Genomic DNA, 24,274 nt, shown 5'->3' with positions numbered 1-24,274 from the left:
CACCAGGTCACTAAGTCACCCCTTTGGTAGGCCCTCCTATCCCAGAGGGCAGGGTGCAGGTACCTGTGTGTGAGGGCACCTCTGCCTGAGCAGAGGTGCCCCTACAAACTCCCGCTCCATTGCACTGGACTTCGTAGGTGGGGGGGGAAGCGATTTTTACCCGTATACTGGACACAGTGGTAAACCCGAAGCTATGCATGTTTGATATCAAAAATGTCGGAATCATACCCCGGTACTGTTGCCAGTATTGGTTGTATGATTCCATGCACTCTGGGGGCTCCTTTGAGGACCTCCGGGTTTGCTCATACCAGTTTTCAGTGTTTTCCCAAGCATCCTGCACTGCTGCCATCATACAGACAGGTTTTGCCCTCCTGCTGCTTCACCAGCTCAAGCCCAGGTAGCCTCCCCAAGCCACTGGTATGCTTTGAAGGGCACATTTGGTGCCGTCCTAGAATAAACCGGTTTGCACCAGTCCTGGGACCCCCAGTTGCTACTCTGGTGGGAAACTGGACAATGGAAAGAGGAGTGAAAACTCCCCTGTCCATCACCACCCCATGGGTGGTGCCCAGAGCTCCTCCAGCTTGCCACTTCGTTCTGCAATCTTGAATTAAAGGTGGGCAGAGGCCTCTAGGAGCTTCTGAGTGGCCAGGTCAGGCAGGTGATGTCACAGCCCCACTTGATACGTGGTCACCCTGCTAGGTGACCAATCCTCCTTCCTGGACTATTTAGGGTCTCCCTCGTGGGTAGGTCCTCAGATTTGACGTGCAAGATTCCAGCAGGACTTTAGTTGAGGCTAATGATTTAGAACCCCATCTCAGGGCTATCTCTTGTTTGGCTAACAGTAATGCAATAGCTGCAAATTGCCTTGTGGATTTAGGGATGGCCACCAAGTATCCCAGCAATGCCATCAGGGGATCGGGTGCAAGGGAATTGCCCAGCATGAGGGCCAGCCTCCCAAACATGTCTCCCCAGTAGGCCACAATGGCGGCACATGTCCAAGTCATTTGTGCTAAGTCTGCAGTGATTGCCCTGCACTTGGCAACCGGAATGACGTGTCAGGTCTGTCTTGGCCTGTGTGGCCAGGATCATCTAGGCTCTGCGTAAAAAATTTATAGTGTTTCAGTTTGTGGTGATGATTAAGGGAGATTGATCGTGTGCGTGCGCAACACACGTACCACACCTTGTCAGATATGGTGTGTACCAGATCCGCCTCCCAGGCACCGCATATAGTCTGGTGTGAGACCAGGAGCAGGTCTGGACTTGTATGATATAATATCGATACTAGCCTGTTCTACATGTCTTTTAGTGGAGGGAATTCCTCCGGTGCCAATGGAAACAAGGGCATAAATGAGTGCAGCGTATTTTGTAAGCAACGTAGTGTGAAATGATCCATGTATGTGGCAGATGTGAAACGCTCTTCCTTCGTAAAACACATGGCCATCGGGGTAGAGATCCCAAAATGTGTGTATGGTGAATGTGGAGAACATGTGCTTAACTAGTGCCACTTGAGTGATCAGGAGCCATGGGTTGTTGGCCAGTGGCAACTCTGGGGAAATACAGCGTCCCACGGGTCAATTTGCGCCAGACCCAGCTAGTTGTAGATAACTTATGTCTGTCTGGTCCATCAGTATCCTAATGGTAGCAATGAGCACAGGGGAGTGGAATTAGACTTTCTCAGGAATGGTGTATGGGAGTCAGGCATCAGGATGGTAACAGTGGCATGCACACTGACTCTGCGCAGCCAAATAGTAGAGTGGAAAGTGGGGGATCCTGAACCTGCCACGTTCATATGGGAGTGTCTGGACTTCCCACCCGATTTGGGGGCTCCTACCCACCGCACACCAGCCCTGGCAGCAAGCCCCTGAGAGTTATGAAAAAGGAATTAGTGAGAGGGATCAGGGTGTTTCTGGATAGGTACAGGAATCTGGGCAGGGTCACCATTTTGATAATAGCGATACGGCCAACTATGGAGAGGGGAGCCTTATCCAGCGGTCAGTCTGGGTGTTCAGTTTATCAATGGCAGCCCCGTAGCTGAGTCTAATTACCTGCTGCTTGTCGCAGTGAACAAAAATGCCCAGGTATTTAACATGGTCTTCCAGCCAGGCCAGGAGGAACTCTCAATGGAAGCGCGGCATGACTTCCGGTAAAGGGAATAGTTCTGATTTAGACTAGTTTATTTGCGGCCTGGAAAAGTTGCTAAACCGTATCATCTTGGGCAGGACTAGTTCCAAATTTTCTGCTGGGTTGCATAGAAACAGTATATCATCAGCATAGAAGAAGAGTAACAGCGGGCCAGTCTGAAATTGCAAGCCCCTGTGTATGTGCTTCACCTGCATGTGTCGGACAAGGCGGCCCATTGTGTTAATAAAAAGTAATGGTGATGGGGGGCATCCCAGCCAGATGCCCCTTAAGATGGCAAAGATAGGCTAGAGTATGCCATTGACTCTTATCCTCATGCTTCTATATTCGCATCCTACCATAAAGGAAATAAAGCAGCTCAATATATAGTTTGTGGAGGGCTGCTTCTAGGAAAGGCCGCACTTGAATCAAAGGCTTTCTCTGAGTCCAGTAGGGCCACAGTGGGGTGAACAGTGGGATCTATTCTATGCAGGGCCGCAAAAATCTTGTCTTTTTTTTATGGCGGTTGAGCTGTGAGGGGCAAAACCTGACTGTGCAGGGGAGATAATTTGAACGATCAGTAGGGATAAACGGTTTGCCAACTGTTTGGCCAGGATTTTATCATCAAAATTGATTAATGACAGCGGTCAATATGACTCACATAAAGGGGGGGGAGGGTGTCGTTGTCTGCTGTTGATAGCAATTTAATAACCGGCTTCTCGTAACGTGGAGGGTAGCTCATCGCAGTCAAGGGCCTTTCTGTACATGGCTAAAAGATGGGGGTGGGGGGCTAGGATATGCTTGTATGTTTTATAAAATACTCTGGTGAAACCGTCCGGTCTAGGTGCTTTTGAGCCATCTAATGAGCTGATTGCTAGTATAATCTCGTCAATAGTGAACTGCTCACTGAGAACAGTTGTTCTCCATGGAGCCAAACAATAGCAACCTCCTCAAAGTACTGCCCCATCGTGGAGGGCCAGCCACTCCCCTGCGAAGAGTATAGCAGTGTATAATTCTGAAGGAGCTCAGACTGCACCTCCCCAGTGGTGTAAGCAGTAGTTCCATCTGACTTTTGCAATTTCTTATATGTATGCTGCTGTGCGAGACAGATGGAGCAGCTGAGCCATTGTGCGACCTGGAGGAATTACAGAGGAAATGCACTTCACGCTCCACCAGTTCACTAAATTGCTTCATGAAGGCAGCGTGTTCCCTAAGGCCTGGCCCATTTTGTAATGTTCCATTCTCTTGGTCAAGCATGGTCAATGCAGCCTCACACCGTGCAGTTCTCCGACGGATGTTCCTAAGAACACAGGAGTGCTTGGCAATAGAGATTTCTCTAGTAAAGACCTTGTGATGTCCCATAGTGTGGCCTTAGAGGAGACTGAGTCTTTATTAAGAACAAAGTATTCAATGATTGCCTTCTGCAGCTAAGAGCGGAACACCTCATCATATAGTGCCATAGCAGGGAAATGCCAGGAGCGTTCCTGGGGGGGGGTCTGCACAGGGGATATAGAGGGTGAGTTTGACCAGGGAGTATTCAGATGATATATGTGGGAGGTGCACAGTCGAGTCAAGCCAGTGCAGAGTTGGAGCCGATAAGAGCCAGAAATAATTGCAAGGCCACATTTTATGAAGAGCAGAATGAAATGTGCTGGCGAATACACCATTGATCGCATAGTATAAGTCCTACATATTGTGCAGTATTTTAGGGGAGCGAGGCTTGCCTATAATGGAGGGGGGGGAGGGGAGGGCTGTGGTGCCAAGTTGTGGGTCTTGGAGCAGATTAAAGTCACCACCTATAATGTGATTGGCTTCTTCCCTGTCTAGCAGTGTTGAAAAGAAATGGGGAGTCTACGTTTGAGGCATATACATTAAGTAGTACTAATCTGTGCCCACCAAGGTGCCAGCCACCAATATGTCCTAGGTCCTCAGCAAGCGTATGATTGAGCGGGAAATGTAGGTTCTTGTGTATGAGTACAACACATACCCCACAGGTTCTTGTGTATGAGTACACATACCCCACGAGAGTAGGAATTACTGTACCGTACACATACCTGTGGTCTCCTCAATGTTTAGCAAATGTGTACTGTGTGGCTGGTGCCAAGTGCATCTCCTGCAGGAGCGCTACCTGGGTTCTATGCTTGTTCAGAAATTGCATAACCTGCTTCCCCTTTCGGGCAGAGTCCCCTGATATTCCAGGAGATTAATGTAATGTCCAATGTAGGCCTCTGAGTGGTGAATTGATTAGTCATGTGTAGGTGCAAAGCTCGGGCTATTGTGTCTGCCATTTGTCATCGTAAATGCAAACTTCTAAGACCGTACCATAACAGCAGATCAGATAAAGGACCCCCCCCAAAATCCGCTTTCTCCCCCTCCCACACCAGGCAAAACCTGGCCCAGTGAATCCCCATCATTCCAACAAAAGAGGAATAATTCCCAAACAAAGAATAAAGGTGTTGTCAACCATGGGAGCGTGACAACGTGAAGGCTGGTGCACCGCCATCTCTGAAGGATAGAACTTGATGAGAATCATACTGTTGAAGTACATCGAGTAAAGAACGTATTGGATATGTGACACTAGTGAAACAAAAGTTGTAGGTAAAGCCATAATGCTGGATTTGGTTCGAGACTGCCCATGGTGGGCCCACTGTACCCCAGTTGTGAACAGGGCGTGGTCAATCAGAGTGGGGATCCACAACCACAAGCTGGAGAGTAAAGGACTATGACTGGTCCCGGGATGAGCAAGCCGCTGGCATGGTATTGCATCTTTGGAGTGCTTCCTCAAACTTCTGACGTCTGCTGGCCTGTCAAAGATTTGTGGTTTGCTGTTAACATCCACACGCAGTGTCACCAGGTACAACATGCCATAGCGAATTCCCATTTTGTGCAGTGTATTTTCAGCATCTTGGATTTTGCGCCTTGCCTCCTGAACTGCTACAGTGAAGTCAGGATATTCGAAATTGTAATGTCTTGATATTGAAGCGGGCCTTCTCTCATGCCAGTCGGAGAGCCAAATCGCGATCCCAGTATTTTAAATGGCAGGCAATAATGAGGGGCCCCAGGCATTGGGCGGCGGCGGAGTTCTCTATGAGGCTGCTCCACTATGGATGTAGATGTGAAGTTGCTTCGGTCCAGCGGCTCCAAGAGAAGGCGCTCCACAAAGGGGTCCATCCGGCCGGTGGCCGTCGATTCGGCAATGCCCATGATGTATGTTATTATGCTGTCCCTTAGCTTCAAGGTCTTCGTTCTTTATGGCATCTGTAGAGATTCCAACTTCACGAGTCTCTTAACCAACTTTGCAGTAAGGTCGTCAATACTTGAGATGCGCGTCTCCGCATGTCCAGACTAGTGTCCTGTTCTGTCAAGGCGCTCTCGTCAGTTGACGATGGTGTCAAATCTGCCATCAATGGACTGAAAGCCCGCAAGTAGTTCCCTACATAATGGCAACAGTCACACCTGGTCCAGCCCCACTCCGGCACAGCCCCCCATTGTTAACAGTGGCTCCTGTGGTGATGATTGTCTATGGCAGCTTCTGTTTGGGGGTTCCCCCCCCCCCCCCAATATCCTAGCCAATGGGAGAGAGGGTTGGTGCATAGAAAGGCTGTGCAACACCAGCCGAGTAGTAGTGGCTGCCCAGCGCACCCCTGGCATAGAGAAGGGGGGGCCCCCGAATCTTGTATCTTCCGATTAGGTACCAGTAGTATTAGAAGTCACAGTTCCAAATCAGCATACCACTGTGCTTGTAGCCAGAAGGGGAAGCCCAGTGTGTAAAGGCACCAGTCGTCGGAGTCAGCCCCCAGGGAACTGTGCCGCAGAGCCTGTTTGAGGCAGCAGCAGTGCAGATAGTGGTTTAAAAGAGCTCTACCTAGCTAGTCAGTGCCTGGGTTCCGCTGCATGCGAAAACGTCTCCCTCAAAGTGGGTGGTGGGGGAAAGTGATGTGTACAGCAGACCAGGAGGTGCAACAGGTGGAGTACCCCAGCCAGGTAAGTAGCAGGTGCAATGCTGAGATGAGAAGTCCTACCTGCTCTTATTTGAGGGCCTAGCCAGAACTGTGGTAGGCCGCAGGGCTCTCTGACCTTCATCAGTCCCCAGACACTGCTCCGAGATCCATAAGCCCATGCCCCAGGGCCATCTGGGGGGGGGGGGGGGGGAGGTACAACTGCAGGCAGAGCCCAAGTGTGTGGCACCAGCTCAACAGTTGGGCTGCACTGCATGGCCCACGTGTTCCGTGCCTCAGGCTTACCTGCGGCCCCTGTTGTTGCGGGCCTTCAAGGAGCAAGGACAGCATGCTCAGGCCACATCCTCTGCCATCATGCCCAAGCCTACAATCCAGGGGGGAATGATGTTGCCTCACCCCGCGTTGTCAGCAGTCGCAGCCTATCAAGCCAAGGCCCGGCTGCGCCTCAGGCATTTCACACAGTTGTAGGAGCTTGCCCATCTGAGCTCAAACGCCGTGCAGCCATTGCAGTTGCCAGCGTAGCCATGCCCCCAAGGATTAGGTATTTGCATTAATACTGCCTATCCCAACTTCATTGGAGTTATTTTTCAGATTGGAGGCGAATTCATTAAAATTGTGTTAACCTTCAATTGAAAATACATAGTTTGGTCAAATTCTGCCGTTCTATTTATATTACAGTTGGTCAAAATTGTCACTTTTAAAAAAATAATTCCATAGAGGAGTTTTTAGCAGTATTAATTTTCTCAATGAACTGTCTGGATTTCCCCCCCCCCCCCCCCCCCCCACTCCCCCACCCAAACAGTACATTTTTGTTTTTTTTGGCCGTTATAATTCTGAATGCTGGTTCGTGACTACCCCTGCTGCTGAATGTTAGTACTGTAAAGTTTTGTACAGGTTGAAGAAGCTGGGCAAGGAAACACACACTCTCTCGCACATGTAAATTTACTGCTTATGTCTCTCTGCTTGCGCCCACCGTTCACCATCTCATTACCCATTTAGGTGGTATTCAAGTAACTCAACTTTAAACATTTTTTTAATGAATTTGTCACAAAAACTGGTCAGGTTACAATAAAATGATCTCAGTGCCCCACTCAACTGTCACCTGCTTTATCTGCTGGCCGGGTTTTGGATTAACCTTTCCAATGCAGTAGTCTGTGTACGCACAGCAGGCCTCAGACGACTACCTTATTAAAACGATTGCAACTAAACATGTATTTGCTGCAGGAGTATGGGTGACCTTTTGGCCACCAGTTTGCATCCTTAAAAATAGTTGAGAAGGTTAATCTGCTGCCGAGAAGTACACTTTGCCCTACTGGCCACAGGTTTAAACTTGGCAGAATGGGATTTTCATGTTTTTGCAGGGACACGTGGGTATCTTCATGTCACCGGTTCCAGACCTGTAAGACGGCACCATGGTGAAGTTCTCGATGCAAAAGTGTAGGGAAATGTTTACATTCCTGCAGGATCAACTCAAACTTTAATTTATATGTGGCCCATATAAATCGACTAGTTATACGCAACAATTATTCGGCATCCAAAACAAGTTGATTTGTGCTGCAGGGTATTTATATAAACATCATTAGTATAATTATTCGCATAAGCCTAAAATGTAGTTCATTGCGTAGTCTGTGTGTTCAGTAGACATGTTATTGACCTTGCCTCTGTCTAGTCTGTATAGACTGTTTTGCGGTAATACGTTTTCTTTGTAAATCCTGTGCCTTTTCTTTAGTGAGTTTGAGAACGTACAACACTTTCCTGTTATTGTTTCTCGCATCCGAATTAAAATGTGTGAGGTAGTAAAGTTGTCTTTTCCGTGCAGGGTGAGGGGCTGGGGTGAAGTACTTATGAGCTGCTTGGTTTGGATGCAGGTGTAACAGTACCCATATGTGCTTTTTTTGAGCATACCTACTTCACCTAGACGAAGCAGAAAGTGTTTAGTATTGTGTTAAAGCTAAAAGACATAATTAGGGCTGAATATTCTTTGCTGCAGATGAAACCAGCATATAATGGTGGTAATGAGGCTGGGAAACCACTTGCTACTAAACTGTGAGCCAAGGTTCAGCAAGAAAGGATTCCCTCTATACAGTCCAAGACAGACACTCTCCTTACTGTAGAAACCGATATCCGCAAGGAGTTAAGCAATTTTTAAAGAACCCTATATACAGCAGGGCAGGTGAAGGAAGAAGCCAGGAGGGACTACATCAGAGACACCACATAGACAAGTACAGCGTAATGTCAAGCAGCCGCATTCAACAGTCCATTTGATGTAGCAGAAGTCCTCTTTGCCCTAGCTAGCCTAAAGCTGGTTAAAGCTCCTGGTCCTGACAGATTCACGGGCCTCTTTATTTAAAAAAAAAAAAAAAACTTTCTTCCCCATACTACCCCTTATTCTTACTTGCCTTTACAACTCTTTTGTCACAAACTCTGCTATCGCAGACTGTGCAGGAGGCTTCAATTGTTTCCCAACCGGGCAAGAACCTGACTCCTTGCTAGTCATTTCCACCAATTTCCCTACTGAACATTGATGACAAAATCTCCTATTGAATCTTGGTGAACCGCCTAGCCCCAGGACTAGAGGGACTCGTCGACCTTGACCATGCATGGTTCCTTCTAGATAGGAGCACGGAAAATGATATTTATTGCACCTTACATCTTATAAATAAAATCCACAGATCCCACACTTGGGTGCTATTCTTGTCTGTCGCTGCACTAAAAGCTTTCGACAGGGTGCATTGGCCGTTTCGGTGGACGGCCTAGGACTTTAAAAAATAATTACAAAAAAAAAAAAAAAAAAAAAAGGCCTGGATCACCATCATTTATGCAAATCTGATAGACTACTGGTTAATGGGAGGACTTCTGGCACATTTCGAATTGGTAGAGGAGCCAGGGAAGGTTACCCCTTGCACCCTTTCTTCTTCGCTTTTTATATATATCTGTGAGCAAACATGATCAGAGTAATACAAGAATTTATAAAAAAGAAAAAAAAAATAAAAAAAAAGTACTACCCATCTGTGTAAAGAACCTGGATGTGTTGAGGTCCATCCAGACTGATTTACAAAAAACACATAATGGGGGCTTATTGGGGCTTGGCTGTATTTCTATGTCCAGATGACTGCTCTCCCCAGAATTCTCTAACTAGTCTAGTCCCTTCCGTTGCGACTACTGAGTGGGGCATTAAAAGATATTCAAAGTACCATACATAATTCTATATGGGGAGGGTATGAGAGCCCAACTACCCAAGAGCACAGTGTATGCCCCTTCTCTGAGGGTGACCTCGGAGTCCCTCGTGTATCAAATTGTCATGCAGCACAACCTAGGTATATGTTGGAATGAGGGAGGTCAGCTGCAATAAAAAAAAAAAAAAAAAAAAATGTTGCTTTATAGATCAAATAATTATGGGTGACCACATCTGGAAGATCCTCCAGTCACCCGTACTTCGCTAATCTCTTGGGACACAGTCATAATCAGAAGGTGGCTGTCTAATTATCTATCGTCCCTAATTCTCTCATTGGGAACCCTGACTTACCCTTAGTATGGAACGTGAGCAGATTAGGGAATGACTGGTAGCCAACTGCAAGCGGGCAGACGATTTGTGTGATCTCCAGGGCATTAAATCACTTTAGCAAGTTTGGCGGGGCAATGGCCCCCGAATTCTGAGAGGTTGCAATATTTCCAGGTAAGATACAGGGATGTGAAGTCTGGGACCTTGAGTTTATGACCCCCTTTGAGAGATGCCTATTTCTCAAGGCTAGTGTCTGACAACTTATCTCTCACCTGCAGAAGGCCTTTACTCTGGATTTCCTTCAGACCCCCCCCCCCCCGAGCAAAGAGGTGATGAAATTCAGTGGACGACTGAAATCGTACGGACACTTGCACACAGAGTAGATAGCCATTTTAACAAGACCCCAAATAAGTGCCTCTAGCATGCCTCTCATAGCTGTGACCTCTGCTGGGGACATTGTGATAACTCTGGGTCACTTCACCTTCTTTTGCATTGCTCCAAACTTTAAAGGTATTGGAAATAATTTATAGACGAGATTAATAGAGTGTACGATGTTCAAATGCTAACATTTCCACCCTATATTTTACTGGGGGAAGCATATATACTGTGCTACTTTCTAAGGTCACCAAAAAGGCATCACATATCCCCCTTATTAGGAGCAGCTAAACAAGATATCTTGAGTCATTGGGATAGGGAGGACACGCCTACTTACAGGCATGTCCTCCCTATCCCAGGATAGGGAGGTCATACCGTAGGTGGAAAATGCAGGCGGTGAAAAGATCTCATTAGGACTTCTAGGCAGAGGAGGTAGATATGACCTGCTTTGGAAAGCCGATCTAACAACGTTGTCAACTGAATCTGTGGTGGTCCTGTACCCCAAATAACTGAGTTTTGAACATCCCGGAGACGCACAAGTGTCCTCTGACTCCCAGGAGTGCGTATAGTCTGTAGCTTTCATGTCCAACAACACTGGTTCAGGTAAGGGATCTGTGTTGTGAGGAGGTCAGGGGAGGAGTTTCCTTTTATGCTTTACTAACAAATGCCATTTCTGAATATAACACTTAGCAACTGTAGGAGTGATGTCCTGCATGCTCGATTGTGTTTATAACTTTGTTCTTTTTCTCAGTAGCCCCCATCGGCCTTGGGATGAGGACAGGTGTATGTGGCATAAAATAATGAGTAAGCAAATTCCATCCTAAAGTACTCTATAATTGGCTTGCAGTGAGTGTCCCACATGCTCAGACCATAGCACCTCGTGTGTTTTGGCAGAGTTAACAAGAACTAATGTTTCCTCAATGAAATAAAGTTAAGTTAGTCTATAATTACAAATGTCTTGGCCCATAAGTTTATTTTCAGTTACCTTGCTGTGAAGACTACTGTTTAAAAACATACTAAACATGTCAAGTGAAAAAGCTTTATTTAGCTTTAATGCAAAATATAGTGATTTTACATTACATTCACTTTAAAAATCTATAAGGCCAACGTGATTCTAGTTAATACATAGAATAAAGCACCAGTGTGGTCTTGTGTGGCATATCAACTTACTATGATTATTTGAGCATTCTGTTGACTATTGATCCAAAAAACTAAAAGAACCAACATGTTAAGGATGAACTACTTCATTGTATTTAGTTATATCTGTAATAACATTTGTTACCTGCATTAAGCAAAGAAGCTGCTATTGCAGAACTTGCAATAAGGGCTATTGTAAACGTCTTTGTATTAACTAAAATAAACTATAAATGAATAATTCGGTGTATTCCAGGTCTGGAAGAAAATCTGAAAACTCGTAATCTGATAACTTGGAAAATCACCAAAGGAATCCTATTTGATTTTGGCCTTTGACTAAATCAATGCTTACTTCAGCAGATATGAGTGACTACTCACTTCAGTGTTTTCTTATTACAGTTTATAAGGTCATTTGTTTTAACTTAAATTGTATTTACTTTTTTTCTTAAAGCAAAATGTAGTCAGAGGCTCCATCACCTAAAATAGTTTCATTGGGCATAGATTTCAAACCTTACACTGCCACCAGTAAATGTCTTTTCAGTACTTTACCTTACTTCCAAGCAGTCTATGGTCGAAAATGACGAGTGCCAGTTTTCCCCTTAGTGTCCACCTGGGAAGGGAGTTGGTATAAGGTTGGCAAGGGTGGAGAGAGGTGGAACGGAGTAGGGAGAGAGGAGTTTCCGTATTGTGAAAAGTTCACATAAATTTGTGACTTTTTTTTTAAACAGAGAAACAAAAGGAACTAATAACTGTTAATGTTTGTCAGCAGATTTCCTGGACTTTTGTGTGGAAATCTGCAAAAGTGTCATGGAGGCGTTAATCACAAGTTCTGAGTAATTTCCATGTCGGTAAATCGTGCAGTTCCCACAATGCTGCATCCAAATAGTGAAATTTCCACTATGTTGCATCTGCTCTAAGTTCGTTAATGATCAGTCCTTACTTCACCTGATTTAAGTCTAAAGTCTGCAGCTTGACTTAATGTGGGGTGCAGGTTATAGAACGGACCAAGGTGCCTGGGGGGTTAGCTGTTAGTTTGGAAAAGCTTTGTATTCAGTAACTAATTTCTAGTAAATTTCACTTCATATGTCACTCCGACTGATGCATACTTGGGAATCGTATGGGGACCATCTACCTTTAAATATTAGGGTGCTTAGACAGATTGGCAAGTTAATATTTCTATTGCTTTTTTAGGTCGAGTGTGCAAGCGCTCTAGCCTGTTGTGATCTCTCTGAGCTTTTAACCCTGCCCACTCCGGCTATTTGTTGTTTTTTGTGCTTGTTTTATATGCTTCATTGTTGTTGCATTCTGTGAAATGTCCCTCCTTTGTGTGTTGAGTTCCCTCCCACAGGCGATTTCTCTAAATGAACATTTTTGTTGGCCATCACACTACGTCATGCTTCCGGCTTTTACAGCATGTGATGGCCCCTCCTCCGGTCTCGGTTTGCCTTTCATCTCAGCCACAATCCTTTCTAGACATTAATGCAGGGAGCCAATAACTCTCGCACTCATGACGGCGGTGGTGCTTTGAATAGGCTTGTTATATCTGTTTCTTGTTGTTGTTTTTTTTTTCCTCCAGTCATTGATGAGACATTCAATGATTTTTTTTTTTTTTTTTTTTTTTTTTTTTAAACTGGAAGTTACAATGTGCTAAAGACTTCGTACAGATTTACGGAGGGCTGAAAGCAGTTAGATCGTGTTCTTTTCATGATGCGATTAGAATCAAATCGATTTCCCTGCAAAGCTCAGGGGCTAGACAAGGGGCACAGCCAATGAACTGACCTTGAATTACACTCCGCAGCCTTATTTTCTTTTGATTTGGAACTGACTGGCAACTAAATTAACAAAAAAGTGTGACCATAACTGCTGCCCTATTTTCATCTAAAATGAGAACAGTCTCTAAAAGACTGCCTTCACAAAGGCACAAGTGAGGGGTGCGCATCATTGTTGCAAAGGCAGAGCATTTTTTTCAGAGCAAAGAAAAGAGGCTGACCTTTGGAAAATGGATGCGATGAGGGTAGTTACTTTGCACATTAAAATCTTGATGTTTCTGAGCTTTTATATAGTTTTGTAACATGCAAGTAAACTTCATGAGTAACGGTGAACAGTGATTCTTAATTACATGAGAATTCCTTGCTCGTTTGTGGGAATGTAATATACATATTGCCTTCAGTAGAACCGTTCACTGTGGAAAAAGTACATTTTCATTTGTTCACGACAGACCTAAAACCACAATTTTTAGGGTATCTGTTTTCACTATCCAGGTGCTCTTTTCCGTAGAAGAAAGTATTCTTTTTGCTGTACTTATACATTCTTTCTTTCAGTCAAGTATGCCTTGTTGAGTGGCTTATTCATTCTCCTGTTCAACGTATTGGTGTTGCAGCTGCACTAAGTTGCTGGTAATTTTTGTAGCTGCACATAGTGCCTTAGCATAGGCAGCCGTGGCCCATATCCTGACACCTGGCAGCATGCTTTGTTTCTCCATGCCTTCTCATTTTTTCATGCTCAGGAGAAAAGCAAATGATCAACTCACTATGGGTGTGGTTGCCAGCAAATTAATACAACCAGAATTGTTTTTTCCCAAGTGAAACTAAGGTAAGTGAAGGTAGTTTTAAAGGGATTCATGAAAAACTCCTTGGAGGCGTGGACCATTCACCTGAAAGTCTCCAATCCTACATTCAAGAGAAAGTTGCTGTAACAGTTCTTTGTGAGTGCTTTCAAACGCATACATGCAAAAATGTGCATACAAACAGATACATTTTTCTCTGGACATTCTCAAGGATCAAAACCTTGACAGAGAAGTGATGAAAATGCAATGTTTGTCCAGTGGTATTTATTGCTTGAAAGAACGCACTTTGATTCTACACGGTTTTAATCTTTTCTTTTGTCTCGCCCCTTTGTGCTGCATGATGGCCATGTCGTTCACAGCGCCAGCAGCACAAATTCCATCAGCAATATAGATCATTTTGTGTTTGCTATTTGTTGTCTGCTTTCTCCAGTCCCAACATGGAAACACAATCACACGCACGCACTTTGATTGCACATGGTTTTAATCAAAACATTTATAAGTTAGACTTGTTCTGCTGCCCATGTTTCAGACAAGCAAAACACACTACGCCTGCGTGGTGCTGTCACTTTATGGTCAAGGGAGTTTACATCAGGACGCCTTTAGAAAAATAGAGTACATTTTAATAAATAAAATACCAGGACAACAAAAATCCAATTGGTAGAACTGGATGTATTGAATTGTAAAGTATTTTTGTATTTTATTTTTCAGTGAAACTAATGCCAAGGAACCGCAATAACCTCTCTCGGTTATCTGATCGAGCTAGAGCAGGGGAAAGTCACTAGTTCAGGCTGACTGCGATGGAGCACAGGCTAGACACAGGGGTCAGGTTAGCCCCACTGAAGTTACCTTCTCAAATCTGGCACAAAGAATTGAGTTTGTGTATGAGGAGACGTTTGGTGCAGAGATCACATTGAGCATCACAGATGGAAGAGTTTTGGCACAAACAGACCAGTTAACAGTCATAACAAGCACACATTTCAGGATTTTTACCTTATGTTTTAGGAGGAGTTCTTCACTGATGCCAGCCAAGAATCCAGGACCTCGAGGGGCACCTATCAGTGATCTGGGATCACTTCAGCAGAGGCCAGCAGCATGGCTCAGGCAGTGCCAATTACAGCCTGCCATTTGCAAGGAGGCCTGGGAAAGCTTGGTGCCCTTGGAGGTTAGCCAGTTGACCCTTGGAGTCACTCTAGGTAGCCTGGGACCGAGGCAAGCAGGGCCCGTCCTCCATCTTCAGGCAGCAGGGCAGTCTTTCTTCTGAATCTTCCACTGATCCAGGAGTGTCCTGATGAATGATTGTGAAGGTTTTATACCTGTTGCCAGCCTTTATGTGGAGACCTACCCCCAAAACTGTCTCTAGCCATTTCTTGCCCATCCCCGGGATTTGACCTCAAACTGTCTAAGGTGACTAAAGGCAGGACAGGCTTGGTGTCTATTTCTTTTTGTTTGTTGTGGGCAAGGTCCTTTGAAATGTAATCCGTGCAGGGCATATACCCTTCCCAGCCATCCTGCCAAGAAGGCCCTCTCCCAGGTACACCCAGGTGCCATTGTTCACCGTTTGGGCCTAATACACTTTTTTTGATGCAGGAACCATTAAAAAGCCCATGCAGCTGGAAACTCCTAGAAAGGCCTCAAAGTTTGGATAGGAAAACAACCACTTTCTGAAAGTGGTGTTTTCAAAATCATAATCTAAAATCTGACTATCATGAAAGAGGATTTTAAATTGCAATTCATTTGAGCGTAAACTTCATTGCTCTATCTGCTCCCAACTTGAAGTTAGAGCTTATGAATTGAAGTAAGGTAACCCAGAGCTAGTCTATGGGAGATATAGCCTTACAACAGTGAAAAATCACTTAGTAAATAGACGTCCTACATTTGAAATTCCATACACTCTGCCCTCTGGGCCTGTAGGGGCCTACCTTAAGGGTGGCTTCTAAGTATTACAAAATAAGGTTTAGGCCTGGCAAAATTTATTTTGCCAGGTTGAACTAACAGTTCAAAACTGAACTATAGGCTTTACTGGTGGGTGTGAAACAGGCTTTAAAAGGCTATTCTAGTGAGTGGCACAATTAGTGCTGCTGGCGGTTAGTAGCGTTTAATTTACAGGCCATGTGTACATGTAGTATTATTTGGAAAGGACTTGAATGTAGGTTAAATGCACTAGTCCGGTGCAAGGCAATTTTATCATATTTTAAGGAGAGAGCACAAGCACTTTACTGCTAATTAGCAGGGGGAAAAAGTGCCCAGAGTCCCAAAACACAACAAAAATTGTGTGTGTGTGTGTGTGTATGTATATATATGTGTATGTATGTATATATATGTGTATGTGTGTATATATATATATATATATATATATACACATACATACATACACACACAGCAAGTGTGTGTGTGTAAGGGTTAGTATTGGAGGGTTTCTCTACTATTCTATTCATCTCTGCATGTACTCGTGTAATGATAGAATATTCTAATGCTAGGTAGTTCCGGTGAGTGTGAACATTAAACCTTGTTGCTTAATTCTTCAGAATGGTTCCAGCTGTCTGATAAATAGCTTCAAATGGAGCATAATCTGTCTGGTAGTGAGATTGTAGCATTGTCCATGTGTAATATTCGTTATAGCTATAATTATTCATCATGTAAGTTAACATTCCTAGGCAATTGCATACCTAATGTTTTTTTTTTGTTTTTTTGCCTTTTAGATCAGTTAATTGTTAATGAAAACATTGCAATGCTGAATGCTAACAAAGTTTGGGGTGCACTGAGGGGTAAGGATAACTCTGTATTGAGTTGCACTTATTAACTATACATGAACTGTGTTTTATACCTTGCTACAGCTTTATTTGTAACTGTGAGGTGGTGAATTTACTTTTAGAATGCAAGTATGTCATGTATTTATTTTGGATGCTCTTACCTGGTGGCACGGTAAATATATTTTGAAAAACAGGAAAATATGAAGGCAAGGAAGAAGAAAGGGGGCAGCAGATAGAATGCAAAAACTGCTAGTAAAAATTATAGAAGCCTTTGAAAAACTGGTTTCGATCTTTCTAAAGTTTAATCATATTGCTTTTAAGCCTGGTGTTGACCAATACCTTTTTGGTTTTAATAAAAAAATAGCAATATCTATATGTACGGGCATAATTAAAGCTCAGTCAGCTCTCCATCAATTGGTCTTTGGCATGTCATTCACGTGTATCTTCCTCCCACCACAGCCAACTACTGAATGGAACTAAGGGCCAGCTCACTTCAACCATTGGTTCCCTTCTGTATAAGTAATGATATTCTCCTCAAGCATTATGCTATCACCCACACAGATAATAGTCCCCTTCTGTGTCGGGAGATTGTGGGTCAGTTTGTTCCCCCTTTTCTCTTTAAATTTGGGAAGGCCCAGCATCCCTTTCTCAGACACTGCTATCCAGACCTTGCGGCCATTTGCAGTGTGCTGCATTCCGTACGGGCGTTTTGTGCGCCATTCATCTATGAATGGGGTATAAAACTGTTGAAAGGGTCCTGCCTGTGAGTGCTTATGCGCATGGATTGATTCCGGTTTTCTATTGTCCTTTAAAAACATTCACAGATTGCCACCTAAGCTTGCTTACCCGTGAGCGGACATCTCTCGGTATTTTTGTGAACTATTATTACAAAAAAAGTTCATGATGGCTTCTGATGCTTGTGTGTGCGCGCACGTGAAAACAGACGCTTTTTAATGTTTTTTGTATTTAAAATTTTATAGACACCCTTTCTAAAACACAAAAAGGATTTAGCCAAGCCAAAAAGTCTGAAGCAAATACCAGGCCTGTTGGCTTTTCCAATGCTTGTCTTTCTTTCCGACTGAAAGTTTTGTGCAGGGACCTCCATGCAGTTCAGTTATAACCAAATACAAAAATGACTTTTTAACGTAAAGTCCGGCTGAACCATAACTACAAGGTAGCAACCACTAGACATTAGAATATGCCAGTGGAAATAAATGTGCCCCAATACCGCTGGCTGTTAGGAACAAATTTGCACTGATAAACGCACATACACACAGTTATCCCAGTTATTACTACAGTACAAATGTTACTGTGTACATTATTGCCACAGTATACTCTGAATAATTGGAGAAACCAGTTCTTACTAACTCACATATTCCATTTTGCATGCATATTAGGGGGAAACTAACTAGGCCCTTACTCCCGAAGTATACTCAATGTTTTCTCACTGCTCACATCAAACTTTTGTGCTCTGCCCTTTCTTTGTAATATTTACACATTATAAAACAGCATGGCTTAAACAATGTATGCAAGTCTATTGAGTTATTATGCACCTTTTGGGAATCATGGTATCTCCTCATGCTAAATATAGGCAATAAACATGTAATTCAACATGTCATGAGTGTAGTGTGAGGTCATAAGTGGTGCATGGTTGGGGGGGGGCAGGTTATAGTGAGTGCATTAAACTGTAGCTGGTGTATTTCAGTGCTTTTTAGGTATTTTTAAAATGTTAGCTTGTGTCTTATTCCAACACCATACTACGTCACCTTATTAACCATTGGTTCTTTTTGTTTGTTTTTTCTGAACATATATACACATGCCAGATGCAGGGTCTGAATATCAAAAAGGATCACACAAGTAGTTTTATATTGGTTTTATTTTTATTTTTCGGGGTAGAGGTTTATTTTGGGGTGGGGAGTTCCTCCTTTAATGCATTAGAGAATCAACCTCCCATTCCTCTCCCCCCCCCCCCCCCCCCCCCCCCCGAAAGCAAGCCACCTGATGCATTCAAATACTTAACCTTTAATAAAATAAAAATGCCTTGCCTCCTCGCTCGAGTGTTTTTGAGGGCAGGACAGGCTGGGGCCATTCCGGCTAATTGGCAGGGATGTGTAATGTACTAAGCCTTGTAGTATGCATGTCAGATTTGATTGATTGGCTGGCTTGCTTGCTATGCCCAGCCGACATGCGCAGTTGAAGCCATTGCAATCTGTGCGGTATTTGGCATCCGGGGGAAACGCAGACACAACTCCTCAGTCTCCTTATGAGTGCTTAATCTGTCTGCTCCACCCAGTCCTGGTGCTCATCTGTTTACTAATATAGACAGCATGAGAGTGGGGGGGTCTGGATTGGTTTGCTTAGTTGGGTGCAGTTCTGTCTATGGCTCACGCACGTGAAGCAGCACATGGGCATGACAAATAGAACATGACCATTCACTGTGGGACTTTGTATTGGAGCCACACCGTGATTGGCCATGTTTCTGTGACTGTCTGCCAGTGAATACCATTGTGAACAGTACAGTAGACTGCATTGTGCTTGAGAACGTTTAAGTGCAAGCAGAGTACCTTGCTGGTGTTTTTTTGCGCAGAACCTGCCTCCACTTGCACACTGCCATACTTCAATGGCCTCACCAGTGCCTTGCAGAACAGAGCACTTATATGCACATTTCTGCACATGCAAAGTATTGAAAGTGGATCACATGTCTGTAATCGCTTCACCAAAAATCAATTGAAGGAATAATGTTATAAGCAAATGATTTGTTGCATGAATAATAGATTGTTTGGAGGTTTTCTACAAAATAATAAATACAACTGACTTATGTGATGGAGAACAAGTTGTGAAGGGTTATTGTTGTAAATGTGCTTTTGTATATTTTGTGCATTTGTTCCACCTTTAGTGCATTATGATTAACGACCGGGGCAGATAACAGTGGGACACTTAAAGGTGGGAGGTTGCACAACAGGGAATTTTGTTTCACTATTGATATAATTCACCCTGTCTCTTTTGGCATGTAAGGGTGACTCCCTCCAATTCTGGGATCAATAATCATTCCCCAGGGCTCAGTAATATTTAATTCAGTCTCACAATTGAAACATTTTCAATATTAATTATTTACATAAAATCGTTGTTACTCATTTATCTTAAGCAGCTAACACATTGAAAACACCAATAGTCCTGGCTGGTTTTAAGTGTATATCAGTTTTTGTGTTATATGTCTGGATGCAATAACAGAAAAACTCAGAGAGGAACCAAAATATTGGTCGGGTGGCATGCTATGGTAATCACAAATTTAATTTACATGTTTAAGCTGCACCCCTTTTCCAGGCTCCCACTTTTTCCCTCCCACTTAAAGACGTGTGCACATTTCTATAGGACTGCTTGCAGCCAGCATCACTAGGTACTTCCCCAGGCCTGGTTAGAACATTTTCTTCCAAAGTTCACGGTGCTAGAGATAAGCACACATTTCAAGGGGCCTAAGGTCATTGCACACTTCTGTAACTGATGAACACATTTAATGCAGTAGGATATGTGGCAGTTTTTAATGTATTTAAGTATCTCACGCCTACATGTTAAATGCTTTATAAACATTCTTGCTTTCTCACTAAATTACTTATTAAAATTTGCTTAAAAATGCACTGTTTGCCACTCTTTTTCGCTCATTTTTTAAAACTCGCCCTGAACATCTACACCCCACCACTGCTAAATTTCACCAGTCACCACTGCCCGTTGGTCCTGTGGTTGTGCGTGTACTTCATTTCAAGGCTCAATTAAAACCAACTTTTTTACTGCACGTTAATAACGCGTACATGCTGCAGTATGGTTATTAAATGGTAAAGCTATGCAGAGAGGGGGAATCTCAGTGGACAAACTTCCTAAGGGTATGTTTAAACGCCCCTTTTTCCGTTCCTCAATTGGACCTTTCGTTTTGCCCTGTTTTTTTCTTTCCTTTATTGTATAATAGAGTACAGTAATTCAGGTAACTTGCTTAGCCATTTTTGTGCCTCTCATGCAAATTTCCCCACCCCTTCTTTTCTGCTGCATTTCTTATACTTACATCAATGCTTAGTAGCAAAGCTACTATGTCATCTTTTCACTTATGTATCTTCGCCACTCGTTAGCATTTTTCAATGCTGTCCACTACAAATTTCATATGCGTGTGTTTTGTTCTGAAGGCTGCTTGTTAATATACGGATTGTTATAATTTCAGGGTTGGAGACCTTTAGTCAATTAGTAACGGAGGATCAATTTGGCGCTGTAAGTATAACGATCAATAGAAAGTGTAACACCTTTTCTCATTTTGCATTAAAAAAACATTTTAAGAAACGATTAGGAATCGTTACAGGCACCGTAAGCACATGTTGTTAAAAGGCTACACTCTGATCTCTGTGTATTTGCTGTACAAGGCATGCACGTTTATCATAATCACGACTCTCCCTGTATGCCTTCCAAACGATGTATATTATAAGTGTTTGTTTGTTTTAATCAACACCCCTCACCCCCTACTTAAACCGATGAATCGGACATCTGCTCTGTATATTGGGCACTGAAGATGGACTGTGTGAGGTGTCTATTTGGATGAAAGTTCCCGTCTGCCTTAGCAAATATATATTGTTATCAGTTCCCAGTAGTTCCTGTTACATGAAGCCCGTGTTCAACTTTGTTTTACTTTTAAGAAGACTCCTTTTTGACATTTCATTGAAGAGCAACTACCTGACTGCAGCTTTAAAATAGGCTGGAATATATCGAAGACTTCTTGTTAGGCTTATGTTCATTTAAATACCAGAATTAAGTTTTAGAAAGGGACAATGTGTGTGCAAACCATGTCCTAGGAGTCAATAGATTGGTCTCACTATTTTCAGCCTTGACGTCATTTAAGTTTATTTACAGATTTCGAAGAATAACTAGATTGCATTGATCCCCCACCACAACAGACACCATGGATCTTCTCATATTAATTGGGTGCTGTCTTTTTATCAATTCTGGTGCGATGGCTCTCGTGCCACTCTCAGTATTGTAAGACCATTAGATGGAGCACCTTCGAGACTGCTTGAGAAGTACAACAAGGGCTTTTAATGCCTGTTACTGGGTTCCCTGTTTCAGGTGTTATAGGTTGCACAGATCTGAAGGCATCTTTGACTACTTTATGGAAGTTCAGTCCTGAAGTAGTAAGAAAGTAGCTCAAGTCAAATTTGGGGTGCTGGACCCGCATTTGGGATTCAATACATTGAACATGCAACTGCAGTAAAGCTAGATGAATCTGAATTATTGTACTCCTTATACAAACTAGTTATGGAACTATTACATATTATGCAAATATATCCTTATGTTCGATGGGCTGTGTAGCTGCAGATACACCTGCTGTGCATTAGTAGTCCACCATCTAGTGTTTGGTTCGGAGTGTTAAAAGTTGTTTTTCTTCGAAGAAGTGTTTTCGAGTCACGGGATCGAGTGACTCCTCCTCTTTGGTTCCATTGTGCATGGGCATCGACTCCACTGTTAGATTGTTTTCTTTCTGCCGCCTGGTTTGGGCGGGTTTCCTGTCGTTCTGAGATTGAGAAAACTCTATACTCTTTTTGTCAGTATTGTATTAATCGGGCTAACATCCTTCCATCAACACAGCAGTACCGTCGGGGAAAACAACTTTGTGCTCCCTTCGGGGCGCGCATGGCCAACTTGGGCCTATTCGGGCTGACTGCGTGGAAGCCTCATGGATCGGACTCCATTCCGATTCTGTCCTCGGTGCCTCGCGAAGTACCTGTACACAGACCAGCATCTGGTTTGCAACCTCTGCCTTTCCCCAGACCATCAGGAAGAAAACTGTAAGGCCTGTCGATCCTTCCGTTCGAAAAACTCTCCGAGACAGAAGGGCAAGAAGACTTGAAATAGCAGTGAACATCTCGTCGTAGAAGAACTGATGTAGACCGCAGTCTCAGTTCGAGATTCCGAGTCCGAGCAGGAATCAGAAGACAGACCAGTCACAGCAGGACAACATGTGAGTACCTCTGCCCCTGCACCCTCACAAAAGAAAAAGCTCAGGGCCTTGGGTATGCCACTGCCGGAAGGCCATGGCTCGGCCTGAAAAAAGATTGGCGGTGACCAACTACCAGTTCGGCACCAAAAAAGGCCACTCCTCCGAAAACATCGGCGACAACAAAGAGCTCCGTTTTTGACTCTACTAGACACCATTTTACAGAGTCAAAAATTAGAAAACCAGTTTCGGAGCCAAAACCTTCGTCATCATCTTTTTCAATCCAGAAAAAGCACGCTTCGGAGCCCAAAAGGTCAACTTAGACAGAGGAACATGGAGTTTCAAAGAGACTTAAAGAAAGCCAGAAACCTCTGAAGAGGAGTTAGAGGTACAACCAATACTAGAAGTTATGGATGATAGGCAATCCAGGATCCACATCCATAAGGAAACGTGGAGAATTCTGACAGCACCTCCTTTAAAAACAAAAAGGAAGCTAGCTTTACAGGAGGAATTGGACACTATGCAGCCTCCAGCAAAAATTCCAAAGCAGGAGAAACCACCACCACCACCTCCTCAATCTTATCCTCCTCATTCTCACCACCTACCTCACCTCCTTCTAGCCCTACACCAGTGCAGTCACCCACTAATTCTTATGACTCACAACAAGACAATGTGGCTCAATGGGATCTTTATGACCCAGATCCCATTCCAAGTAACGATCCAGACAGCTATTCCTCTAAACCATCACCACCTGAGGATAGCACTGTCTATAACCAGGTTATAGCTAGGGTTGCAGCTTATCATGGGGTCACCATGCATACAGAGCCCCTAGAAGAGGATTTCTTATTTAACACTCTATCCTCAACACATTCTAAGTATCTGTTTCTTCCGATGCTCCCAGGCATGGTAAAACATGCAGAACAGATATTTAGTGAACCTGTTAAAGCACGCATCATAACACCTAGGATACAGAAAATATATAAACCTGCACCCTCTGACCCAGATTATATCACACATCAGGTACCTCATGACTCTGTGGTAGTTAGTGCTGCCAGGAAGAGAGCAAATAGTCAGTCATCAGGAGATACACCCCCTCCTGATAAAGATAGCATTACATTTGATGCTGCAGGGAAAAGAGTTGTGTCCCAGGCAGCAAATCCGTAGAGAATAGCCAACTCGCAAGCACTATTAGCTCGCTATGACAGAGCCCATTGGGACGAGATGCAAGACATAATCCAGCATCTCCCCCAAAGAACCCCACAAAAGGGCACAACAAGTAGTGGAGGAAGGGCAAGCCATTACTAACAATCAAATATGATCTGCCCTAGATGCAGCAGATACCACTGCTAGAAGTGTCAATACTGCAGTCACTATACGCAGGCACGCATGGCTCAGATCTTCTGGATTCAAGCCAGAAATACAGCAGGCTGTGTTAAATATGCAGTTCGATTTAAAAAAAAAAAAAAAAAAAAAAAAATAAAATAAATCTTTTTGGGCCAGAAGTATACACAGCCATAGAAAAATTTAGAAAGGACTCTGACACAGCAAAGGCAATGGGTGCACTCGACACTGCACCATACAGGGGGTCCTTTCAAAAACCTCAGTTTCGAAGTGGTTTCAGACCACAACCCTCGGAGGCATTCACCTTGCAGGCAAAGCCAACCTACCAACCGCAATACCAACGGGGTAGTTTTAGGGGTACATATAGAGGACAGTACCCCAGAAATAGAGGGGAAATTTCAGCCCTCTAAGCAGCCCCCACAGCACCCAAAACAGTGACTTCTCTCATTCCCTTCCACTCCACCTCTCTCCTGTGGGGGGAAGACTACAACAGTTCCACTAAAAGTCGCACAATATTACCACAGACAGTTGGGTACTATCAATTATCCGCAATGGTTATTG

General features: G+C 43.8%; 1 protein-coding gene across 3 annotated transcripts in view; it reads left to right on the top strand.

Moving 5' to 3' along the window:
* Window positions 1-24,274, top strand: part of HEXB (hexosaminidase subunit beta) — a 244,837-nt gene that overhangs the window by 29,701 nt on the left and 190,862 nt on the right. For all 3 annotated transcript variants that reach the window (XM_069223910.1, XM_069223901.1, XM_069223892.1), the window contains exons 3-4: window positions 16,354-16,419; window positions 20,612-20,658. In XM_069223910.1, the coding sequence (XP_069080011.1) occupies window positions 16,354-16,419; window positions 20,612-20,658 (113 nt within the window). The remainder of the gene's footprint in view (window positions 1-16,353; window positions 16,420-20,611; window positions 20,659-24,274) is intronic.

This window comes from Pleurodeles waltl, chromosome 1_1, assembly GCF_031143425.1.
Source record: "Pleurodeles waltl isolate 20211129_DDA chromosome 1_1, aPleWal1.hap1.20221129, whole genome shotgun sequence".
In the NCBI taxonomy this organism is placed as follows: Eukaryota; Metazoa; Chordata; class Amphibia; order Caudata; family Salamandridae; genus Pleurodeles; species Pleurodeles waltl.
This window is presented reverse-complemented; position numbering and strand designations above follow the sequence as displayed.